This window comes from Dermacentor silvarum, chromosome 10, assembly GCF_013339745.2.
Source record: "Dermacentor silvarum isolate Dsil-2018 chromosome 10, BIME_Dsil_1.4, whole genome shotgun sequence".
Taxonomy (NCBI): Eukaryota; Metazoa; Arthropoda; class Arachnida; order Ixodida; family Ixodidae; genus Dermacentor; species Dermacentor silvarum.
The window spans coordinates 65,433,064-65,453,442 of record NC_051163.1 but is presented as its reverse complement, the minus strand read 5'-3'; the positions used below and the strand labels follow the sequence as shown (position 1 = coordinate 65,453,442).

The 20,379-nt window shown below is 43.5% G+C and overlaps 1 protein-coding gene across 1 annotated transcript; it reads right to left on the bottom strand.

Annotated features, from left to right (window-relative positions):
* Nucleotides 1-638: 638 nt before the first annotated feature.
* On the bottom strand, nt 639-20,003 carry LOC119465907 (ankyrin repeat and BTB/POZ domain-containing protein 1-like). Its single transcript, XM_037726380.2, is given in 13 exon segments — nt 639-2,948; nt 5,068-5,268; nt 7,215-7,358; nt 7,360-7,386; nt 8,476-8,568; nt 11,181-11,296; nt 12,991-13,107; nt 15,616-15,661; nt 16,941-17,100; nt 18,611-18,755; nt 19,148-19,203; nt 19,323-19,385; nt 19,658-20,003. Coding segments are annotated over 13 exon segments (1,482 nt in total). The 5' UTR covers nt 19,765-20,003; the 3' UTR covers nt 639-2,741.
* Between the last annotated feature and the right edge of the window lie 376 nt (nt 20,004-20,379).

The following is a 20,379-nucleotide window of genomic DNA, read 5'->3' as shown; positions in this document are numbered from 1 at the left end:
ATAGCGGCCAACCAAGGTTAGTAGGCCAATATGCTAAAGCATTAAAAAGGACTGAAGCACAAAGTTTATATATCTGTAACTCTGCACCCAAAACAGATACTGTAGTTTTCTAAATTGCATCTGCAGGAGCATCTAAAGCAGACGAATGTGACATATATGTTTACAGCTTGCATGAAATTGTTACAATACTTACGAGGACATCGTAAAAGTACTATTCACAAACATTAACATTTATTTTTTTAATGCAACAAGCCACATCAAAATCGGTGCAGTGGTTCCAATGTAAAACTTCCTCTTAGAATTACTTTTTAGTGTTCCTTTAATAACATTGACAAGTGAAGCCTATGCATGGCTGATCCATATTTCGCTGATTTATAAAATGCCGTAACTTGATCATGCAGTGCTGAGGCTGCAGTTGCTACTTGGAAATTTAAAGTTCTGCTACCTTTTCGATCGATGTGTGTAGCTTAATTTTAGACAAGTCGCATTGCTTCGGATATTGGACAGTACTACTACCTTTTAGCCTTTGGGAATTTTCTTTTAACTGCCCAATGCCTAAAAGCAAACATGCAAACATTTATCTCTGTAAACAAACTCGTAGCAAAGAACACAGCATGGTTAGAAAATAATACCACACATCGAAGAAAACATTTTATTAATACATTCGGTCAACAATATGTACAGATCTTGTTCCACTTTCCTCTATAGAGTGCAGTGGCATCACATGAGTGCAGTTTGAGATGTTTCTCAATGAGAGCGTTCTTGTCTCACTGGAGCGTAAAAAAGTTGTGATAGTTATAAAACGGGGTAAGCTGTTACGTGCGCCCAATATTGCACTGCAGTTGTCAAACATAGTAAGTACATGCATATCTTGCATCAAAGTGTTCACGCGACATGCAAAGCTATTACTAAAAAAGCATCCCTTACCAGCATAGCCATTTCTGTGGCCCCTCCAATCTCTACTCCCATTTTGCATCTTCTTTTGCCGTTACTAACATGATTTATCAGGCTCTGCATAGCACAGGCAAAATACGGAGCAGTTGGTCAGCCATGATCGACTGTTGCTGCACCTTTTTTATTTTATTTTTTAGTGGCGAGCAGGTAGATGTGCCTGTCAATTGCGGTTTTCATATTCAGTGACGGGACAGCATGTGTACGTACTTAATACAGTAGAACGCCCTGACCACGGACGCCTCTATGACGAAATCACTTGTACTCGTATTGCAAAGTATTTTGTGTGCTGCCTGGTAGAATTCTCATCTTCCATATCTATGGCAACCGCCACTAGAGCGAAGATACTACAACAAAGTCGCCTGTACAATCAAGGCATTCAGGAAAAGGGCAAGAAGTGGTCGACACTGTTAAAGAGGCAAGAAAGGCAAAAAGTTAGTTGATAGTGTTATAAATTAGCAACAGTGCCACTACTATGAGAGCAGTTTCCATAAGTGCTAAAATGACGTTGCTTTGAGAAAGCAGTGGTTCCATAGTTTTGGAAACTCTCGTGTCACAATGTCACTGTTCATGTATGGTTTTATGTGGTAATAGCCATTATCACATTTCATTCATTCTACATTATGGTACATTCGGCTGGTTCCTACTGCGCTCCAACTCGTGTCGCAACAATGTGGAGCCCGCTCTAGGGTGGAGCCAGCGAAAATGTGCTTCCCACTAGGACGCATTTCTTGGAGAAGCGGTCAGTCGTGGCACATGTTGGCATCCGCAAATGGCGATGTGAATTAGGCTGTGAAATGGCTGCGAAACGTGCCCGGTGTAGACAGTCTGCAGGAACTATATTTCATAACCACCACTTTCATTGGTATTTTCCTCTAACATAATGGCAGGTTGTTGGACATAACATTACAACATAACATTAATAGCAGCATCTAGAAAAAAAATTTGAGAATTCTCCCTTATTTCACTCCTCTCAAAGCAGTTGACAACTAGACTTGAAGAAAAGTATGATTGAAAAATGTTTGCCCTTCATGCAGCTGTAGCAGCTGGCACATTTCGACAGTGATTGTTTCAATATACGGCTGCAGTCTATAAATCTCCCATCCACACCTGTCCACTGTAACATCATAATTAAATTAGTGCCTTGACATGGTGCGAGGTCTAAAACATCCACATTTCTGCCACCCGGTTTTAAGACTTACAGGCCACCGCGTGTTCCTTAAGCATTATTATTCTGGTAGCATCAACAATGGAGCTTGGCTTGCCCCGTTAATGTGCGTCCATACTAAATTTTTTGTACTACGTTTGATTGTTATGGTTGAGCATGACCTGCCTGTCCTTACACTCTCTCAATTTAACTCCCTGCACAGCTGAGTGCTGAAGTGTGGGCCTCATTTTAAGTTTCTCCACAAATTTAAGGCACGAGGACGGTGTGCACATAACAAGAATGAAGCTACAACCGGTCCGTGTTTGATAACCAAGTTATATAATCAATAGTTAAAATATTGCTTGTCCTTCTGCAAAGCCAGCAGCAGTGAAATAAGCAGAACTCCTCTTCCTTGCACTACTGCATAGATATTGAGCTTCAAGTGGGAGCACTGAAAAACTGAAAAAAAGCCAGTGTGCTACTGTCCACTATGTATTTAGCATAACGAAGTGCTGTTGGCCCGAGCACGGTCTAATGCAACGTGCACTGCAATATATAACTGTCCAGCTATGTCTTTGAAGAAGGTTTCCCAGAGGCAGCATGCTGCACATACCAGCAGCAAACCAGTGCGATCACAAATGAGCTAGGCGTCTAGTCCGAGTGTCATTAGAAGGTCATCGATGAGCTTCAGCTTTTCGTTGGCATTTACAATCTCCGCAGTGCTTCGTGCATTAGCGCTGATGTAGTAGCGGATGTCGTCGATGACGGTGATGGAGTCTGTCTCCTGTCGGAGTTTCACCTCTTTTGCGTCCTCCCTGATGACCTCGTGGAATTCCGGGAGCTCAACGACCTGAAATGTGCAGATCACCATTCATCTGTCCATTTGTTTTCACAGTATCAGGAGCATGTAAGCATCATGTGCTCGCTTAAAGTGTGCTTAACACGTGTTTAAAAAGCACTTACACAGCAGGTAATGATAAGGTTATCACCTAAGTGTCGTGTTTCACTCCCCGTTCGTCAATACCAATGAGGGGAAATAGAACACGAATTCCTGTCTTTCACAGATCATACATGCATTTGGGAAATGTGGCTAATCAGGAGCAGTGCCGTATCTGCTGCCGACATAAAGCACTGACTACATGGAACATGTTTTCACCATATCTTCTACGCGGCAGTGATGACTCTTAATGAGTGCATCCACTTCACAAAGAGCAACTAGTAAACACACCATAGTATGCACTATTCTGGTCATGACAACAGCATAGGCATTCTACGGCACAACATGTTCTAATGTATGTGCGATGCCATGCCAAAAATATGCCGTAAATGTGCTCCGTGCAGTTGCTGTTTAAGGATATCACATGATGAGCATGAGTACCGCATTCCTGCAGTGCCGATCAAGTGCTGAAGTGGCTTCACCTGGGAAGCATTGAGGCTTTGCACCTAGCCACTATGGAGTGAAGGTCAGTGAGAGAAGGCATACCTGCCAACTCTCCCGTATTTTACGTAAAGCTTACGGATTTGCACTTGTTCTACAATTTTACAAGTGTTGCATCAAATCTTTAAAAACGTACTGTTCACAAGAAAGCTTCGCTTGTCGGTCCACGAAGATGTTCTCGGAAATCTTCTGATGGTGAAAAGACACCAGAGGGATATGTGCTTGAAGCAAGTTTATTCAAACAAGTTCCTAGAGCAGGCAAAATCAGCAACAGCAAATACGCAGCAAAAGACACTGTCAACCTCAAAACAATGTGCTGCTTGTCAGCCTCTGCTCACCCAAGTTTTTTGCTGCTTGTGTGCTTTGTCTAAAGGTATACCATTGTTAAGTGCGTATGTACCTACAAAAGGCGTGCACACAGGGCAAAGTAAAAGAAAAATCTAGTAATAACCTCCCTCCCTTAGGGGTCATGCCTGTGGGATTTTGAAGAATTTAAAGGTTTTCAGGTTGGCAGGCATGGAGAAGGTGAAACAGGGAACAGTATGCTGCAGCTGTTAAACATTGCTCTACATAGCATCAAAAGCTGCACAGACCTGTGGCCTAGTGCCTTGCTGAAAAAAAAAGGAACCATTACAATGTGCATGCAATAAAGGCAGCAGGTTAGCCATACACGCGAGTTCAAAAGGAACAAATAGTAATGCTAAGAAAGTTTATGGTACGCTGATAAATTTGTGAGCGTGCATAAGACATGCGCTTTTCACATGAAAATATGAATCATGCCGGCTTGTTACACAGGAAAACTTGAGAATGAGGAAAAAAATGTGTACAGCTTCACTGAATAGTCTCAGTTGCATTGGGCCCCAACATTAACCTTTTCAGTGTTGCTTTCTTTTCCTTTTTGTAAAGTGCTTTGAGCAAGCATCTCGCTTGATACTTTGAGCTATTACAAATGCGATAGAAATAGCGTGTCCAGAGATAAGCAAGGCAAAAACCAGGAGAAGAATCAATTGTAATGAAAGCCAGGAAACATAAGTACAGTCAACAAAAATTGAACTAGTGGGACGCAGATTCAGCTAAATGCACCAAGGCATGCTGTGATTACGTTAGAACCGCACACCTAGAAGCGTTACAATGTCAACAAATGTACACTTCACGCGGTACACATTGCGTATCCACTGCTCTAACTGGTCACGGAAGGCACGGTATGTCAAGAAAGGAAACAAATCAATTCCCGGTGGAGAGCTAAAATAATTATTCGAGCGACCAGTAATGCAACAGCTCGTGCATGACATTATGAAGCTGCAATGTAAGCTCGTGCAATGCTTCACTACAAGTCGGCCGCAACAATTTTCACGACGGACACCTCTGTTATGCCCTGTGCAGCAGCGCTACCGTCGTACAGCACGTTCCTGATAGGCTATGTGTGATTCAATCACTCAAGCATAGATTTCACACAGCAACAAGACCACTTGATGGTGAGCCTTTTGGATGAGTAATGAAGAACACAGGCTCTGGCCACTTCCGTGCTCACCTTGGCCAGATGCTTGGCCATGAACTCGATGCACTGGTTTTCTAGCCTTGGCAGGCGGAAAAGGCGTGACGCTCGCAGAGTGTTGCAGATGCTTTCCACGTCGAGCGTGCGTGCTATCGATGCCCCGCACTGCCGCTTCAGGTCTGGCAGCAGGTACACATCAGCGGCGCACAGGACCTCCCAGACATTGTCTGCGCTGAGCTGCAGCAGCAGTTAAAAAAAGTTGTGCACCGTCAGTGTTGTTCCCCACTCACGTGGCTGCCTCAACATCTACAGACTAACCATGAGCAACAGAAAGCGTTAGTTTTTGTAGGCGCAAAGATACTTGCTGCACCTTTTCATTGCTGCTTTCTTGAAAACATTCAAGAGCGGTGAATTTATTGTTCGCTGCGGATTTCTGTGATGTTCGAAACACAAGAAAGTTACTGAGCAAGAAAACTACAGAGTGCATTTCAAGTTTTCGACCAGTTCTGTCAGCATCGAATTGGTGACTAAGTGCTGCGGTTGTACTTAAAAATTGCACTCGGTCTACGCTGCTCACCAATGGCAAGCAGTGTAGGTGAGGTGCATTTCTCAAGAAACTACCAAGACAAGTGTTGTAAAGTGCCCGATACGCCCAGCTTACAGAAATGGTCACAGTCTGGCTTATGTGGGCTGACCAACCCACAGCTCAGTGGCATCACGTGACCACCACTTCCAGTTTCTATGATACATGGAGGAGGCCCGCTCAAAATGTACAAAGCTGTGCTCGCCATTGCACCCATATTATATTCGATGCACTAAAGGATGGTGTAATTCGTGATTTGTTGCGCGCTCAGAAAAATTTAGGCCTCATGCTGTGATTATGCAGTCAGCAGCTGTCTTAATAAATAAATAATAAATAATAAATAAATAAATAAATAAATAAAGAGACAGATATTGTGTCAGTACTAATCCCTTAAAAAGACACTTAAGAGAAATAGCAAATCGGCTTAAACTGAGATGGTGTTCTTAAAAGTCTATATTTATATTCAGTTCACAGAAAACAATTGATCATTACTGCTGAAAATGAAGGCCAATCTTCCTTTTCTTGAGTTTCATGCCAAAATCTCAACGCTTGCTACGTAACTGTGACCTAGCAAATTTCAACCTATGTCCTTGTATCTGGGCTGTTGAGGCACAAGAAAAGTTCTTGAAACTTGCTAGGCCGAGTTTTGTTTCCTTTGAAATGCAATGGTGGTCCTTCTTTGCCAATAAGCAATTAACTATACCCAGGTAGATGCCATCAAATCCCATCACATCAAGGCGAACTGGTGTGGGCACTTTAGAGTGACACTGCTATTGGTTTTCGTTAAGGTGGCCGTATGGGCTGGTCGGTAGGTCATCTTTTAATTTGTTGTATTGCATGCACGACATGGACACTGCAGGCAGAGACAACACACAGTGCTGTGTGTTGTCTCATGTGACTTCTGTGTTCGCATTTTGCATTTGTGTCTTTTCTGGCTTGCTAAACCTCTCTCTCGCAGTAAGAAATGACTGTTTCACCACCGCAGAAGCTCAATTTCCTAATACAGTTTAGCCTAATGCTCTATTTTAGTGTTCATTCAACTGCATAAAACAGGGACACTATTTCACATCGAGGAAAGCTAGAACAACTTGTTCACACTTATTTCTGGCCATGGAGAGTGCATTCATACAAAAAGAAGAAAAATGAAATGTTAGTCCAGCAAAAATTTATACAGTCAAACTTCGATATAACGAAGTTGTACTTGCAGCGAAAAACTTCGTTACATCGAGAATTTCGTTATATCGAGGTTTCGTTAATTCAATAGAACTAAGAGGGGAAATAAAAATAGTTCGTTATATCGCGAATTTCATTAAATCGAGGTTTGTTATATCGAGGTTTGACTGTATACCAATTGGTTTGCTGAAATATTAAGAAGTGAAAAGTTGCTTCAGCATATCAAAAGTGCTACTATGGGCTTCGCGTTAAGTTTCCTGCACTTTAATCAGAACTCTGAGCTACCAAACTCGGTGTAGCAACAACGATGCATTTGGCTTTGTGGGGTTCAAGTCATGCGTGGAAGCTAGTTAAGAAAAGAGCTTTTAGAAAAAAAAATAAGAAATGCCTAAAACATTGAATGCTTCAGCCAACTTCCGTTACTCACCCTGTCATCCATGCCACTGTAAATGTGATGTAGTACGCAACCAAACACATCGGGTGTGACCTGCTGCAGTTCTATCACTGGAAACTGCCGACTACTGCTCGGTTGGCTGGCCTCTGTGAAGTGGTCCTCTAGGAGCGCGCGGAAAGTACTCACTACGGTTGCACAGGAACACCTGTGAAAAAAAAAACATTGGGTGTGTTCCAATTCTGGCCAGCATTGGAGACAGTCTATGTTGACTGCTAAGGAGACAGCTTCGAGCTCAAGTAATTTAACACATCTGAACGATGCCTCTGCCATTTGACATCACCTCGCGTTGGCAAGACAAAAGCGAAGAAAAGCACATAATATTGCTGTATTTCAACACTTTGCATTTGTAAAATGTTAAAGAACATAACGTAGCATTCCTTAAGCGTGCACAAATACGTTACCATGTTTTCCTGTGTGCAGACGACCCCCCCCCATTGAGTTTCTGAGCCTTTCTACCATCTGTTTTGGACGGCAAAGTAGCCTACACTGCTTCCGACTTCGATGCTGTCTTTATGAAGCCGGCTTTGTAGCTCGCTTCATCAGAAATGAAGAGGAACTTAAGCCGACTGCTGTCAGCTTAGTTCAGCTGCATAAACTGCTGTAAACATGCGCTTACTAACTAAATTAACAAGCATGTTGTCATCCGCGCCCAGGAAATCACGAACACATCTCACTCAGTGACCATGGACAGTCACTGGCAGAACGCTGGCATGATGAAGAGTGGCGGCAGTGGCAAGCAAATTCCCCTTTGTGCTTCCTCTCGCTTCAAATAGAACTAGGGGTGCGAGAGCACAGTGCACACGAAGCCATCAGCTATATCCGGTCGGCTAGCCTTCGAACCCAGTGCAGATTGCCTCCTAGATAGGACGGGTTCAGCCGCCGCAAATGGAGTAGAAGAGGAGGAGATGCACACTAACCTGCCCCCTTCCTCACTTCTAGCACGCGTACCCTCCCAACCTTCCTCCCTTGCGAGCATGAGGACACACCACCGCATCAAGCCACCATACTTCTCTACTCACCCTCGCAAGCTATCGCTTGCGCCTACACCATACGGCGTGCGGTCGCAATTCTTATCGCACTTGGACTCACTGCGATGGCGGTGGTGGCAAGGACGGCTGAAATTTGCCTGGAGTGTCCATTTTATGCTATCGCAATAAAACGATAGTAGTATCAGCCCCCATGAATTGTTTTTGATACATAAGAGACAGTGCTGTAGAGGAGGCTGGAACGTCACCTTGTGGCAAAGAAAATGCCTGCCATTCACGCTGATGCAGATGTCGGCATGGTTGCCATCTTGAGAAAGGAATGAGATGTCAGCAGGAGCAACCTGGAACAAGCGAACAACAATGGGGCACACCTGAGCTGTCAGAAGGAGTTATACGGTAACAGAATGCATTTGTTCCTAAGCTTCTCTGCTTCTTGAGCACAAGTTTAGCTAAGAGCAGTTTGCTTTGCAGTTGCTTGTCTTTTGCCAGCATGCCACCATCACCTCACGACATAAAGGAGCACTGCAGCTATTACATTTTCAACTTTACTGTTTTTGCACTGAATGTATGTGTAACCCTCTAAGCCGCAGAAAATATAACGGCAAGCATCTGAGCCGTCTAAATAATTTATTATTATACTTGTTTTTACAATCCAGTTTTGTGTTTCAGCACCCAGGTAGTAGATACTATGTCACAATGATTAGTATATTTGTATGCATATGTATCTAACCGCTTTCCCACCAACCTGTGTCACTGTGTAGTTCATGGTCGAACGGTACCTCAGGGACGGCAACTCGACGCTTTAGCAGGCTGCGCCACAAATGCACTGGGTATGTGCCGCTCTTCAATGAACCTCTCGACAACTTAGGTCCCCGAGTGTGTGCCAATGGGTTTGCGGCAAGCGAGGGAGCAATTCTCAGCGTTCCCGCGCACTGATGCGCCACGCATCTCGTCTCTGAGGTCATGCGCGAACTTCTCAGCAGCGCCACTAGATGGTGCAACATGTCTAGAAAGAAGCGCAACAGAGGAGCCCGGCTGCTGCATGACGCATGTTTCAGCATGCGCACGCACCGGCGCGCCATGCATTTCAGAGGCCACACGCAGGCACCACTAGATGGTGCCGAGTGCTCTTATGGAAGTGCGAATAGGGAGTCCCACTACAGCACACGCTTCGTACATAACTCATTTTGACAGTGGTGATATGTTGTGTCATTGGATGGGTTCTGCCAAAATTTTTTATGTATAAGTCATATTACGAATAGAACTGGTTATTTATTGGTACGATTTGGGAGTACAACTGCGTGGCTCATGGCTACAGACTACCATGTCTCCTGTTAACTGATGTGGCTTGGCTTGGTTTCGCTTGTTTACTTGACATACCCCATTCTTTACGAATTGAGTCGGACCATATGCTTGACTACATGGCCAGACTTTGTGGTTATGGGACTCTGTCTCACACAGCCAGGCTCGGTGGGCTTGGGTGTCGGTGGTGCTTGTTGGTCGTTGCTTAGGTGGGTGAAGGTTGAAACGCCGAGTGCAGCTTCTGTTTCATTTGGTTAAGCTTGTACTTTTCGTATGCATGATTAACCTTCGGTGCAAAGTATTTTTTAAATTTGCGCTTCACTGCTTCTAGATCTTTCTTTCCTGCTTCACTCAGTGGGAGCTTGCGGAACACATTCTGTGCGTCAGGCCTGATCACCGTCATGAAGTTCGCTACCTTAACTTCCAGAGGCTTCTTGTGGAGTAGTAATGCACAGGCATGCCCCTCGTAGCTCTGTAGCCAGTCTTTCCATGCGTTGGGTGCATGGCATACCATGTCAAGCGGCTTCGGAGCCTTTAGACCACCCTCCTCCATCGTGGTTTCGGAATCACTTTTTGCTGCCACTGTTTCCTCATCTTCAAAACGCTTCTGGTTGTGTCTTCTGTGTTGCACCACTTTTTTTTCTTTTTGCTGTCTTCTTTCTTCTTGCAACCCCACTTCTGGCACCATGTAATAGTATGGTGAATAGAACTGATTATTTCTTGGCATAATTTAGGGGTACAACTGTGTGGCTCACAGCTATTGACTGCCATGTCGGCAGCTTGGCTTGTCTTTGTGACAGTATAGTATTTTCAAGTGAAGCCTACAGCTGTTTTCTGAACTGAGCTTCCTGAAGCTAATTTGTCTAAAATTTATAACTTTGCAATTGTTTTCCGTGCGACAAATTTAACGTCCCTGTTCAACTACTCAGCCTCCAGAGATTCAAATAAAACTCAATTGTAGAAGACATCAAAAACAAATTACAGACAGCAACAGTAACAAAATATCATCATCCAAATTTAGTGAAATAAAGTAAACTTGGGACCCCTAAATTCTTTGGCTTCAAGTAATCATGCCAGTTTTCAAGAAATATTAAGCGACCTTGTGCTATGATAGGTGTGCACTCAGGAACACAGAAGGCTCCTAAACAATGTTCACTAATTATCAATTAATTGTCAACAAGGCTCATCGCATCAAATAAGAAAGAAAATGGCCACATAAGGTCCCAGTAAAGAAGAATATATTCAATCCAATTGGTTCAGGCCAATGTTGGCCTGAACTGCTTTCACTGGGTTTGAATTGTGTTTCAAGGTGCAAACAAGTTAGACGCATTCGCCTGCGTTGACTGGGGTGTGCTGTGTTCAGACCATGTGCTGGTTAGTGGTATAAATAAATGCGTTCTTGATAAGTCAAGCAGTAGCTGAGACAGAATGTGTAAACTGAGCATAGCTGAAATAAAAGAAAGAGCAAAAAACCGGACTTTGAATTAAATCCTTGCATGAAATGAGCACGTGCCTTGCTGTTTCCAGCATCACTTGATTTTCTGATATTAAAGCATACAATGCTCCCCAAGGTTTGGTTATTGTGTCATGTTTGTCCTCCTGCTAGTATACACACATTCTTTGCGTGCACAGCTGCAAAAAGAGTTGTTACCTCTGATGCAAGCTCAATGGGTAACGTGGCAAAGTCCCTCTGAAGCTGCTCCCGGTAATGGGTTGGTTCGAGCAAGATTGCCTCACTCTCTGGTGAATGATGGCTTCTCTGGTTTCCTGCGTAGAATATGGTGTCAATACAAATACTTCAAAAGTGATAGGATCAAGCGTAGATTTTCTTGCGCAGGAAGATGTACAAAAATGAAAAGTGCTTAAGAACAAAGTTGGGTGTGGACTAATATGTACGTGTTGATTTCAGGCGCTCTGCAGCAATGCTGAGCACATTACCAAAACAGGTGCTCTCATGGGCCTGTCACTGTCGTTTCGGCACACAGTAATAGGCTCAATTCACAGACACAGCCACGACTGCAAAACAATGGAGAAAAGATGGCATGCTGATTCACCATGGCGCCTAGGGGTGTGTGAATATTTGAAACTGTTGTGAACAAACTGGCTTAATTGTTCCAGATGCTCTGTTTGTACTTTTAATGAACGCTTCATAATGCGTAGTGACATAAGCTTGCTAACATGAATAGTCTAAGATGTGAACATCATTTTATATTAATGGTGTAAACGGCTGTTCATCATTGAAAAACTATTCAACAAGTACTTGATATTCGGTTCAATTCGTTTCACTTCTGGCACTCTTCGATTCATATTCAATTCAGTCTCAGAAATTACTATTTATGCACCTCTAGTCTTTCATCACCAGTACGTCAGCTTGCCTTATGCAAAAGAGGAATTGGCAGTCACGTGGCATCGCAAACAACTGAATAGTCCACCAGTAAGCCTGGTGTGGTCATTGAAGGCCAACAATGACTGTGTCGCCAAAAGGTGCGAAGGTGGCCCGCCCTAATGTTCGCTTCCCTTAAAAATGCACAGAGACACGCTCGCCCCTTTTGTCTCTTTGAGGGCTGAATGGGGTCAGCTTTTGGCAGCAGAGCCATAGTCTTTGTGTACGTACGTGTATACGGTACCACTGAGACCACCACACCAGGTTTCGATGATGTGACTCCTTTTTTCACGCAGTCGCGCAGCAATTAGCACGCATTTTGAACTGGTCACATTAGAAGGTAACATAATTAATTATTTGTTCCACTGTCAAGGAATAGAGGATCTGTAGCGTAATTGCAGAGTCAACAGTTATCCAATAAAGCAATAAAAACAAGACAAAAATTTTCTGTCGGTGCACGTATGGTTTAAAACAGAGTTATGGCTTAATAATACGAACAGATATAGTACAGATCTGGTCCCGTTAGAGCAGACGCATGACAAAAACAGTTAAACGAACCAACATATGCAACACCCACTCACATGAATGGCTAATGAGATGATTTCATGGGGGCCCCTGATAACATGCACAGCAAGCCTGACGATCACATGTGAACACATTTTGACCATTCGTGCCTTATAAATGTCCTCCAACCCGCTAGATTTAGCTGCATTATTCTGCTCCGAACGGCCATAAAGTTTGAACAAATTGAGATTGGTGATCTACTTGTTTGGAGTTAAGCACCTTCAAAATGCACTGAAGAGATAGTGGGCCAACCAAAATATTGAGATCTGTTTGAATTTAACATGAATTTTTAATTAACTGTGTTTTAGTTATTTCTCGTCTACCATACTATACGCTAACCTGTGGACACCGCAAAAGAACAACAAGACTACAGTCCAGGCAACGACTTTAGACAATGACCATTGCCTATGCTTGTTGCATCAGCTTGCTTACTAGAATATATACATTAACAGTGAGCAACTGGAAGTGCGACTTTCATGATGTGCAATATATTGGGCCACGAATTATTTCTCACCTTGATTCAGCACTTGTGCTAACTCTTCCTTGACATCTGCGACAAGGGACGTCAACCTGCACCTCGATGCCAGCTCGGAAAAACTCTCGAACTGCTTGGCTTGCATCTCGAGTCGACCTGCAGGTGACACAGTGATGGCTCAGTGCAGGCCACGAGCAGTCTGGGATGTGAAGGCTAATAGAGTTGCAAGACAGCTTGGCCATATTTTGCTGATACTTCAGCTTAAAAGCCAACTGCAAAGAAATGTTGTGCCATGTAGAAAGCCTAGTTTCAGATAGTGCAGCTATAGAGTAGCTTCCATGCAAAATTTTATGTTTGAAATACGAATGGATGTGTCACAAAAGGCGTTCAAAAGCAGACATTTTTGATACCGGAACTGAAAGAAAAAAAAAAAAAGAAGAAGAAACGCCGCCATTATCATTAAAGGTCAACCGCCATTTTCATTGGAGTTGCACCTTAAAAGTGACCCTGAAACGATTTTGACGATTCTGTACAATCATACTGAGTCGTGAGGATAGTTCTTCTGATCATTAAGTGACGCATTTAAGTGCTCCACATAAAGCGAGTAATTTATTATAAGGTTTTAAAAACGCGCATCGCTACCTGATCGTAGCGGCGCAACTCTCCCGAGTTTTCAGCCGTCCCCTCACAATTGATGTAGTTAGCCCAACTGACGTCAGTTGAGCGAGCTATCCAATTGGCTGCCCAAGTTGCATCATCGATAACTTTTCCAACTTTATGGTGAACAAATGTTGCTCCTAATAGTTGGAACGTTGGCTAATTTGTTTCTATAAAAAATAACCGTAAAGAGAATACATGACAATTTATCACTATGATCAAGCTTTCTTTTCACGAGCACTATGGATTAGCCTTGTTACATTGTGGGCTGCAAATCTAGCGATCGGTGACATGCAAAGCTGCAACATCACGTCCCTCTGCAAGGCAACATACGAGTGGAGTGGCTGCAGCGCATTGGGCTGTCGGTATTCGATCGGCACCAGGATCTACGTGTTTGCGGCTGTCACTTCCCGCCGGAGCATTACTACCACAACCAAGAGTTTTAGTGTGACCAGTATTCAGGTAAATGCAAGCGCAAGCGGACTGGGCGTTTTACTGGATGAGCGGAGGCGCAAACGTGAACTGCTCGCACGGTGCAGCCGCCTGGTGGCACAGAGCTCCACCAGACAAAGACAGAGCTAATATAGCAGTAACCAAGTGTATTCGACTTTGCTGCTGGTGTAAATTTTTGGCAGCAGCGTAATAGTGAACATGTCTTTTTAAATGTTTAAAATGCGTTACGCTTGGCTACAGCAATATTAGCTCTGTGGTTGGCTGGCTAAGCTCTGCGCCACCAGTTGGATGCACTATGCAGGCTGCTCATGTTTACGCTAAAGTAAAGCCCCTTCATCACAGCAGTAGTAGTATGGAGGGACTGTAGTTTATGCCTCCGCCCGTCTGCCAAAATGCCAGAGCTCACATGGTTACCGGAATAATGGACACGCTTGGCGCTGTGACAGAATGCTCGCAACGCACGCTGCTTGGATAGCTCTCGCGGGGGATCAATGGCCAGGCGGCTAGCAGAGAGGTTGGAGAGGCTTCGCGCACTGCTTCCAAGACAACCGGAAGTAGACGACATGACGCCACATCATGACGCAGAGCCAGTGAAGGCACAGCTTAGCTCCAATCACTCGGCGAACGAGTTGAGGAGAGAAAGCATGGCTAGAGTGGAGGGTAACTTGTAATTGTCCGTAGCTCTTTTAACATGAGACATTTCACATAAATTGTGGTGCGAATATTTTACTGTAGCTGTACCCTATGTATCTACAAAATTTGTCCAAGCCGTTTCAGGGTCCCTTTAAGACCTCAGCCCCGTACATATATATATATTTTTTTCAAGCTTCTTAGCTTCTTCTAAGTTTTCTGATTGACTTGTAAAGCTACTTTGGTTATGCCCACGTCTTGTGACTTGCCTAATCCAGGTACGTAGCAAGAAATAACAGTACCTATAAGGGGTGCAAAAAAAAAGAAAGAGTGCCAAATTAGTCGCCATCTACATATGTTTTTACGCATTGTTCCGTGGTTTTCATGGGCGGCTGTTGTTGAAATGAGACAAATTTATCATTGATGAGTTGAGAAAAAGATGAAACAATTGCGTTTCAAATATGATTACCAAGTCACTGCGCCATCATTGTAGATTACCTGGGTCAACATCTACAGCTGTCAATTCCATTCAGCCTATAGTAGCTTAACTCAACTCCCTTGGGTAACTCAACTCCCTCAGCCTTGGAGTGGCATTAAAGAATTTGTGCACTTTTCTTACCAGAACAGCTGATTACTCTCCACACTTGATGTCCTTGGATGCGACGATATGATCATGCGCAATCTATCAAAATGCTTTAGCTTTACTATAGTATAGAGAACACTGCTACTCGAACCACCATGCTGGACAAGCTCGACAACTACATTCTCGGAAGGTAAATTTATAGACACTGGCAAGTTATTATAGACATCTGCACTGTCTAAAACTAGGATTTTTACATGGTCCAAAATTTCATAGCAGTTGGCGTTTTCATGCATGGATGAAACAGGAACAGCCAGTCATACTGGATGCACTGAGATACTTGCCCGTGTACAGGTACTGCATCACGATTCGAAATACTGAAGCATCCACCTGAAAAGAAGCACGACGCAATGTATTTAATTATGCATATGCCATTCCTGCAATCACACTCAGTGAAAGAATGAATCTACTAATACCTAACTAATACTACTGTTAGGTGGGCAAGTTGGTTGCTAGATTTGTGAAGCACGCCAGCAGCGCAAAATCAAACGGGACACATACACTGGACAAAGACATACACTGGACTATACTAGGCATTTAACATACACTGGACTACACTACGTATTTACGGGGTGTACAAGATATTTGAGAACATAATGATGACTTCATAAATAGCAATCGTATTTCAGATGTCTTTATTTTTCCCCCTGAATATGTTTACTGAGCATGTATTTTCTTCTTTTCTTTTTCAATCACGCGGCTGAGCATTCTTGACAGCATATTCAGAGGTAACCACGTGGCGTGTGATACAATGCATGACTCAATAAAGAGCTATTGATTGTACTGGGACACTGCGTTACATACAAATGCTGCTGCAAGGGTCAGGTCGCCATGGGGTGTTTCGGTACTGTGATGTAACTCTATTATATCGTGTAAACCGAATTCATCATAAAAGTTTGTGAACATTTGTTATACCCAAATCTAGACATATGAAGTTAGTTGATATATCAAACTAGTTTTAGTGCACAAACCTGCATACCTGCATTAGACTTACCTGCATAGAACATACCTGCATTAGACTTTATGTGAAGCTGCACACTACAATCTTAATTTAAATGTGAGTGCATTTCTTATGCCACCCTAGTCCATTTTGGTCTGTTACGTAGGATGACTGTGTAAAAAGAATAAAGAAAATCTAGCCCCTAAGAGAAATCGAACCTGGGCCTGCAGCACAGCAAGTGAGTACCTATCGTCAGCGCCAGGTCAACAGTTGATAAAGAGTGCGGAAGACCACTGTTGCTGCCATGCTATCACAATATCGAAGTGTGTGCATGACTCTTGTGTGAAGCGTCAGAAGGTCTCCTGAGACGCTCAGTGCGTTTGGCTGCACAAGCGATGAAGCCAAACAGATGCGCCGTCACAATCCGCTCTATCAACTCTAATGCAGGTTGAATAAAGCATGTGTACTGTGTGAGTGGCTCTCGCATAGCTTAAACGATCATCGTAGATGGGCTTTCCCGGAATTTTCACATTCTCGTCTTTTCTGTAATACGCACGAGGAACAGGCAGGTGAGGCAAAAAGAAATTGTGCGCAGTGAGGCAAAGCCAGGTGCGCAGTGTCTCAGGAGTAAGCACAGGACACAAGAGGCAGGGCTGCAAACACACTCACGGAGTGGTGAGTCACTGGTATCAGCTGCCGTCCCGCCCATTTCTTGACCAGGGAACGCTGAAAAAACTCGCAGCGTGCTGCCAAGACACAACGGTGAGCGGGGACCGTTTCACCCTGAATGCTGAACGTGACGTCGCAGTGTTCAACATCCTCCAGGCACCTGAAAGCATGTGCATCTTCTGATCAGGTTCCCAGTGAGTTGAATCTCGATATAATGAATGTAGATGCAGTCTAACCTTGATATAACAAACATGGATATAAAGAGTTATTGGATATAATTAAGTAAATCTAAAATGTATTGCTAATATGAATGCATGCTTATAGCAAATAGTTGTTATACCAAAATATCTCTCACTAATATCAGCATGTAATAAATATATGTTTATAGCAAATAGTGGATATAACAAAATGTATCTTGCTGATATCACCATGTAATAAATACATGTTTATATAGAAGTGAATACTGGATATAACAAAAAGTATCTTACTAATATCAGCATTCAACAAATATACATTCTTATAACAAATATTGGATATAATGAATTCCATTTTGACTCAGATGCATTATAATGAAGTTTGATTGCACAATGAGTTCTTGAATATAACAAAGCAAATCTAAAATTTTTATTTGTGATATCAGTATGTAAGACATATATGTCTACAACGAATACAGGATATTAATGATGGTAATTTTCCTTGTCGCATGCGACTTCGTTACAATGGGATTCGACTGTATTGTGAAGTCTTTCTATGAGAGGAACACATGAACACTTCGTCCGTATAGTACAGCCGAATCATGTCCCAACATCCGTGCACCATTTTGGATACAAATAGGATATCTGCCAAACGTCCAGTTTTGGGTATCATACCACGGACGTCCCAAGAACATTGCACATGTACTTGTTTCGGTTATTTTATGACGAACATTCCAACAATATCCCATATGAACCTTTTTCCGCATGCACCTGAATATTTGTCCTCCAACTGAGGCTTTGTCTTTGAGTTTCCTGGTGGGAGAATTATGTTTTCTCGCATGTTCGAATTACAATCCAACACCATCGTGTCTGCAGCTCGTGTGTACGTCTTACTTTACAAATTTTCTGATGCAATTTACTTATAAAACTTCAGTTAGTTCAATAAGTCACTTGCACTTGGCGGAAGGCCTAGAAGAATGAGGAGTATGCTGCACTTACACACATGTGCAGCGTGCATGTGTAACGTGTGCACAAAATGTATCTGTTCTTGATGCATGGGTGCTCTACCCGTTGTCTCAGTCACACGTTGTTTGATGCGACCATAATAGACATTTTGGCGAACACTGTGCAAGCAGCCCATGCATATGTCTGCAAAATGTACGCAGCATGTCCCCATGATGTCCCTTGCAGACATGCAAGGTATGTCCGCAGGACACGGGAAATGCGGCCAAACGGTCATGTGAGGGCCACTTGCAGGGTGTATTTGGCACATCCCTAGGATATCCATGTCCTTACAGTGGATGTCCACAGGATATCCATAGGACGTCATTGTTGTCACTGAAAGCCATGGAAAATTGATTCCTTATGAAAGCCATAAGGAAGCCATGAAAAATTACTACAGGTCATGACGCACCATCCTTTGCTTTCGAAAGGTAAAGCCTCACAGTCCAAGACAACTGAAAAGGGCAAACATACCTCCGCAAGAATTCATCGTAGGCATCTCGGCGCATGGTGCTTGATGTGATCACTTTCCGATCTCGCAAAAGGTCCCGGATCTCCAAGTTCAAGGAGGCGTAGAGGCAGCGTTCTCCATCAAAAGTGTTGGCCACACAGCGTGCCCCTGCAAGTTCCCATGGTGTGAAGAAGCATGGATTAACTACTGCCAGGCATATATGTAGTAATTAAGAAGGCATGCATGTAATATCTGGTCCCAAATGTCTCAACTGCATTAATTAGTAAATGTCTTGTGTGTACACCAGAGATGCTAGGCTGAACAACATAGCATGTGAAAGCATATTTGCTAAAAGTCAGGAGGAGATCCTACAAGTGAGTACCTGTACAGCTGCTATCACACATGCAAGTTGCTGTTCACACAAACAGACAGGACTAAGACAAACTAATGGCTGCATGTGCTTCGACGATGCGTATGCAAGCGATTTTATAAGAACTTCAAAGTGCGCTGTAGTTTACTATGCTACTGTTTGTAAGAATGGATTGAGGATATATGCCCACCTTGAGACAGTAAATATTCGACGACGTCCTTGTGACCGCAAAGACATGCGTAGTACCTGGTAATAAAAAAAAAAAAAAATGGGGGGTCAGGATCGAGCAGCTCTTTACGTCAAAGATCCATGAGGTACGTATTTGCAGCACGCAAACAATTATTAAGCGTGTCGCGGATACTCACAGAGGTGTACCGTCCCATCTGTCCCTAACGTTTAGCTCGCTCTCCTGTTCTTCGATGAGGTACCTGCAGGTAGAGAAAAGACGTGCATCGAGCTAAAGTGATCACTGTCAATTCGGAGGGAACTGGACTAACGCGCGGCGCGCTTGGCGAGCGCAAGAGACTGCGCGCGGATTACGAGCGGTCACAAAACAATCGCTTGACTTCTTCCCGTGTCTGGCCTCTTGCGCCCGTGCAGCCTTGAGATTCTGATCGCCGGTCGTCGGTCACGGTCAGGGTCGTCGGTCGCGAAAAACTGTGACGGGGTGAGACGCACGGGCACATATTTATATACTTACTTCACGCGAGCAAGGTCGCCTTTCCTGCAGCTCAGGAACAATTCCAAGGTGTTTCTCCGGAGTCCGTCGTGACTTTCAGCGATTAGGGCGTCCTTTTTCAGCCTCATGTCTGGGGTGTTTCAGCGCTAATCGCGCAATTTTCGGCAGCACTTCCACAACCGAAAGCTGCGCTGTGCAAGCAGACAGGCGATCGCCACGGGCAGACACGAGGTAGTGGATTAAGCCATTGTTTATCGTAAGCTTCGTACTAAATTTTGGTCACTACCTACTTGACACTTCCGTCAAGCAGTAAAAGAACAACTTCTTTTTAAATTAAGAATTTGACGTGTATTTTTATTTAACTGCGTTGTTACTACTAGTAGCTTAGCAAAACTATAGATAGGTGGACAAATGTTACGAGCGTATGCTTTGAAACAGGGTAGTGGGTAGCGTCACTAAGCGTCTTCTGAATTTAAAATGCGAATCTTAAAGGCTATGCTTCTGCTAGTTGAATGCGGCGGAAGCAATTTTGGGAGCCAAAACAGGTCATTAATGTCAAGTTTTGACACCACCTATTTGTCATTAATATTAAAATATATGCATATATTGTAAGGAGTCTAGTACAGTTGAAATTATAAAGTGTGTGTTGATTCATAGCCTGTGGTTGATTTTTAACTCGAAATGCCGGTAGCGCCGCCGGCTAGTCGCGGACATATCTAGAAGTATGTGGAGCGTTTTTTAAA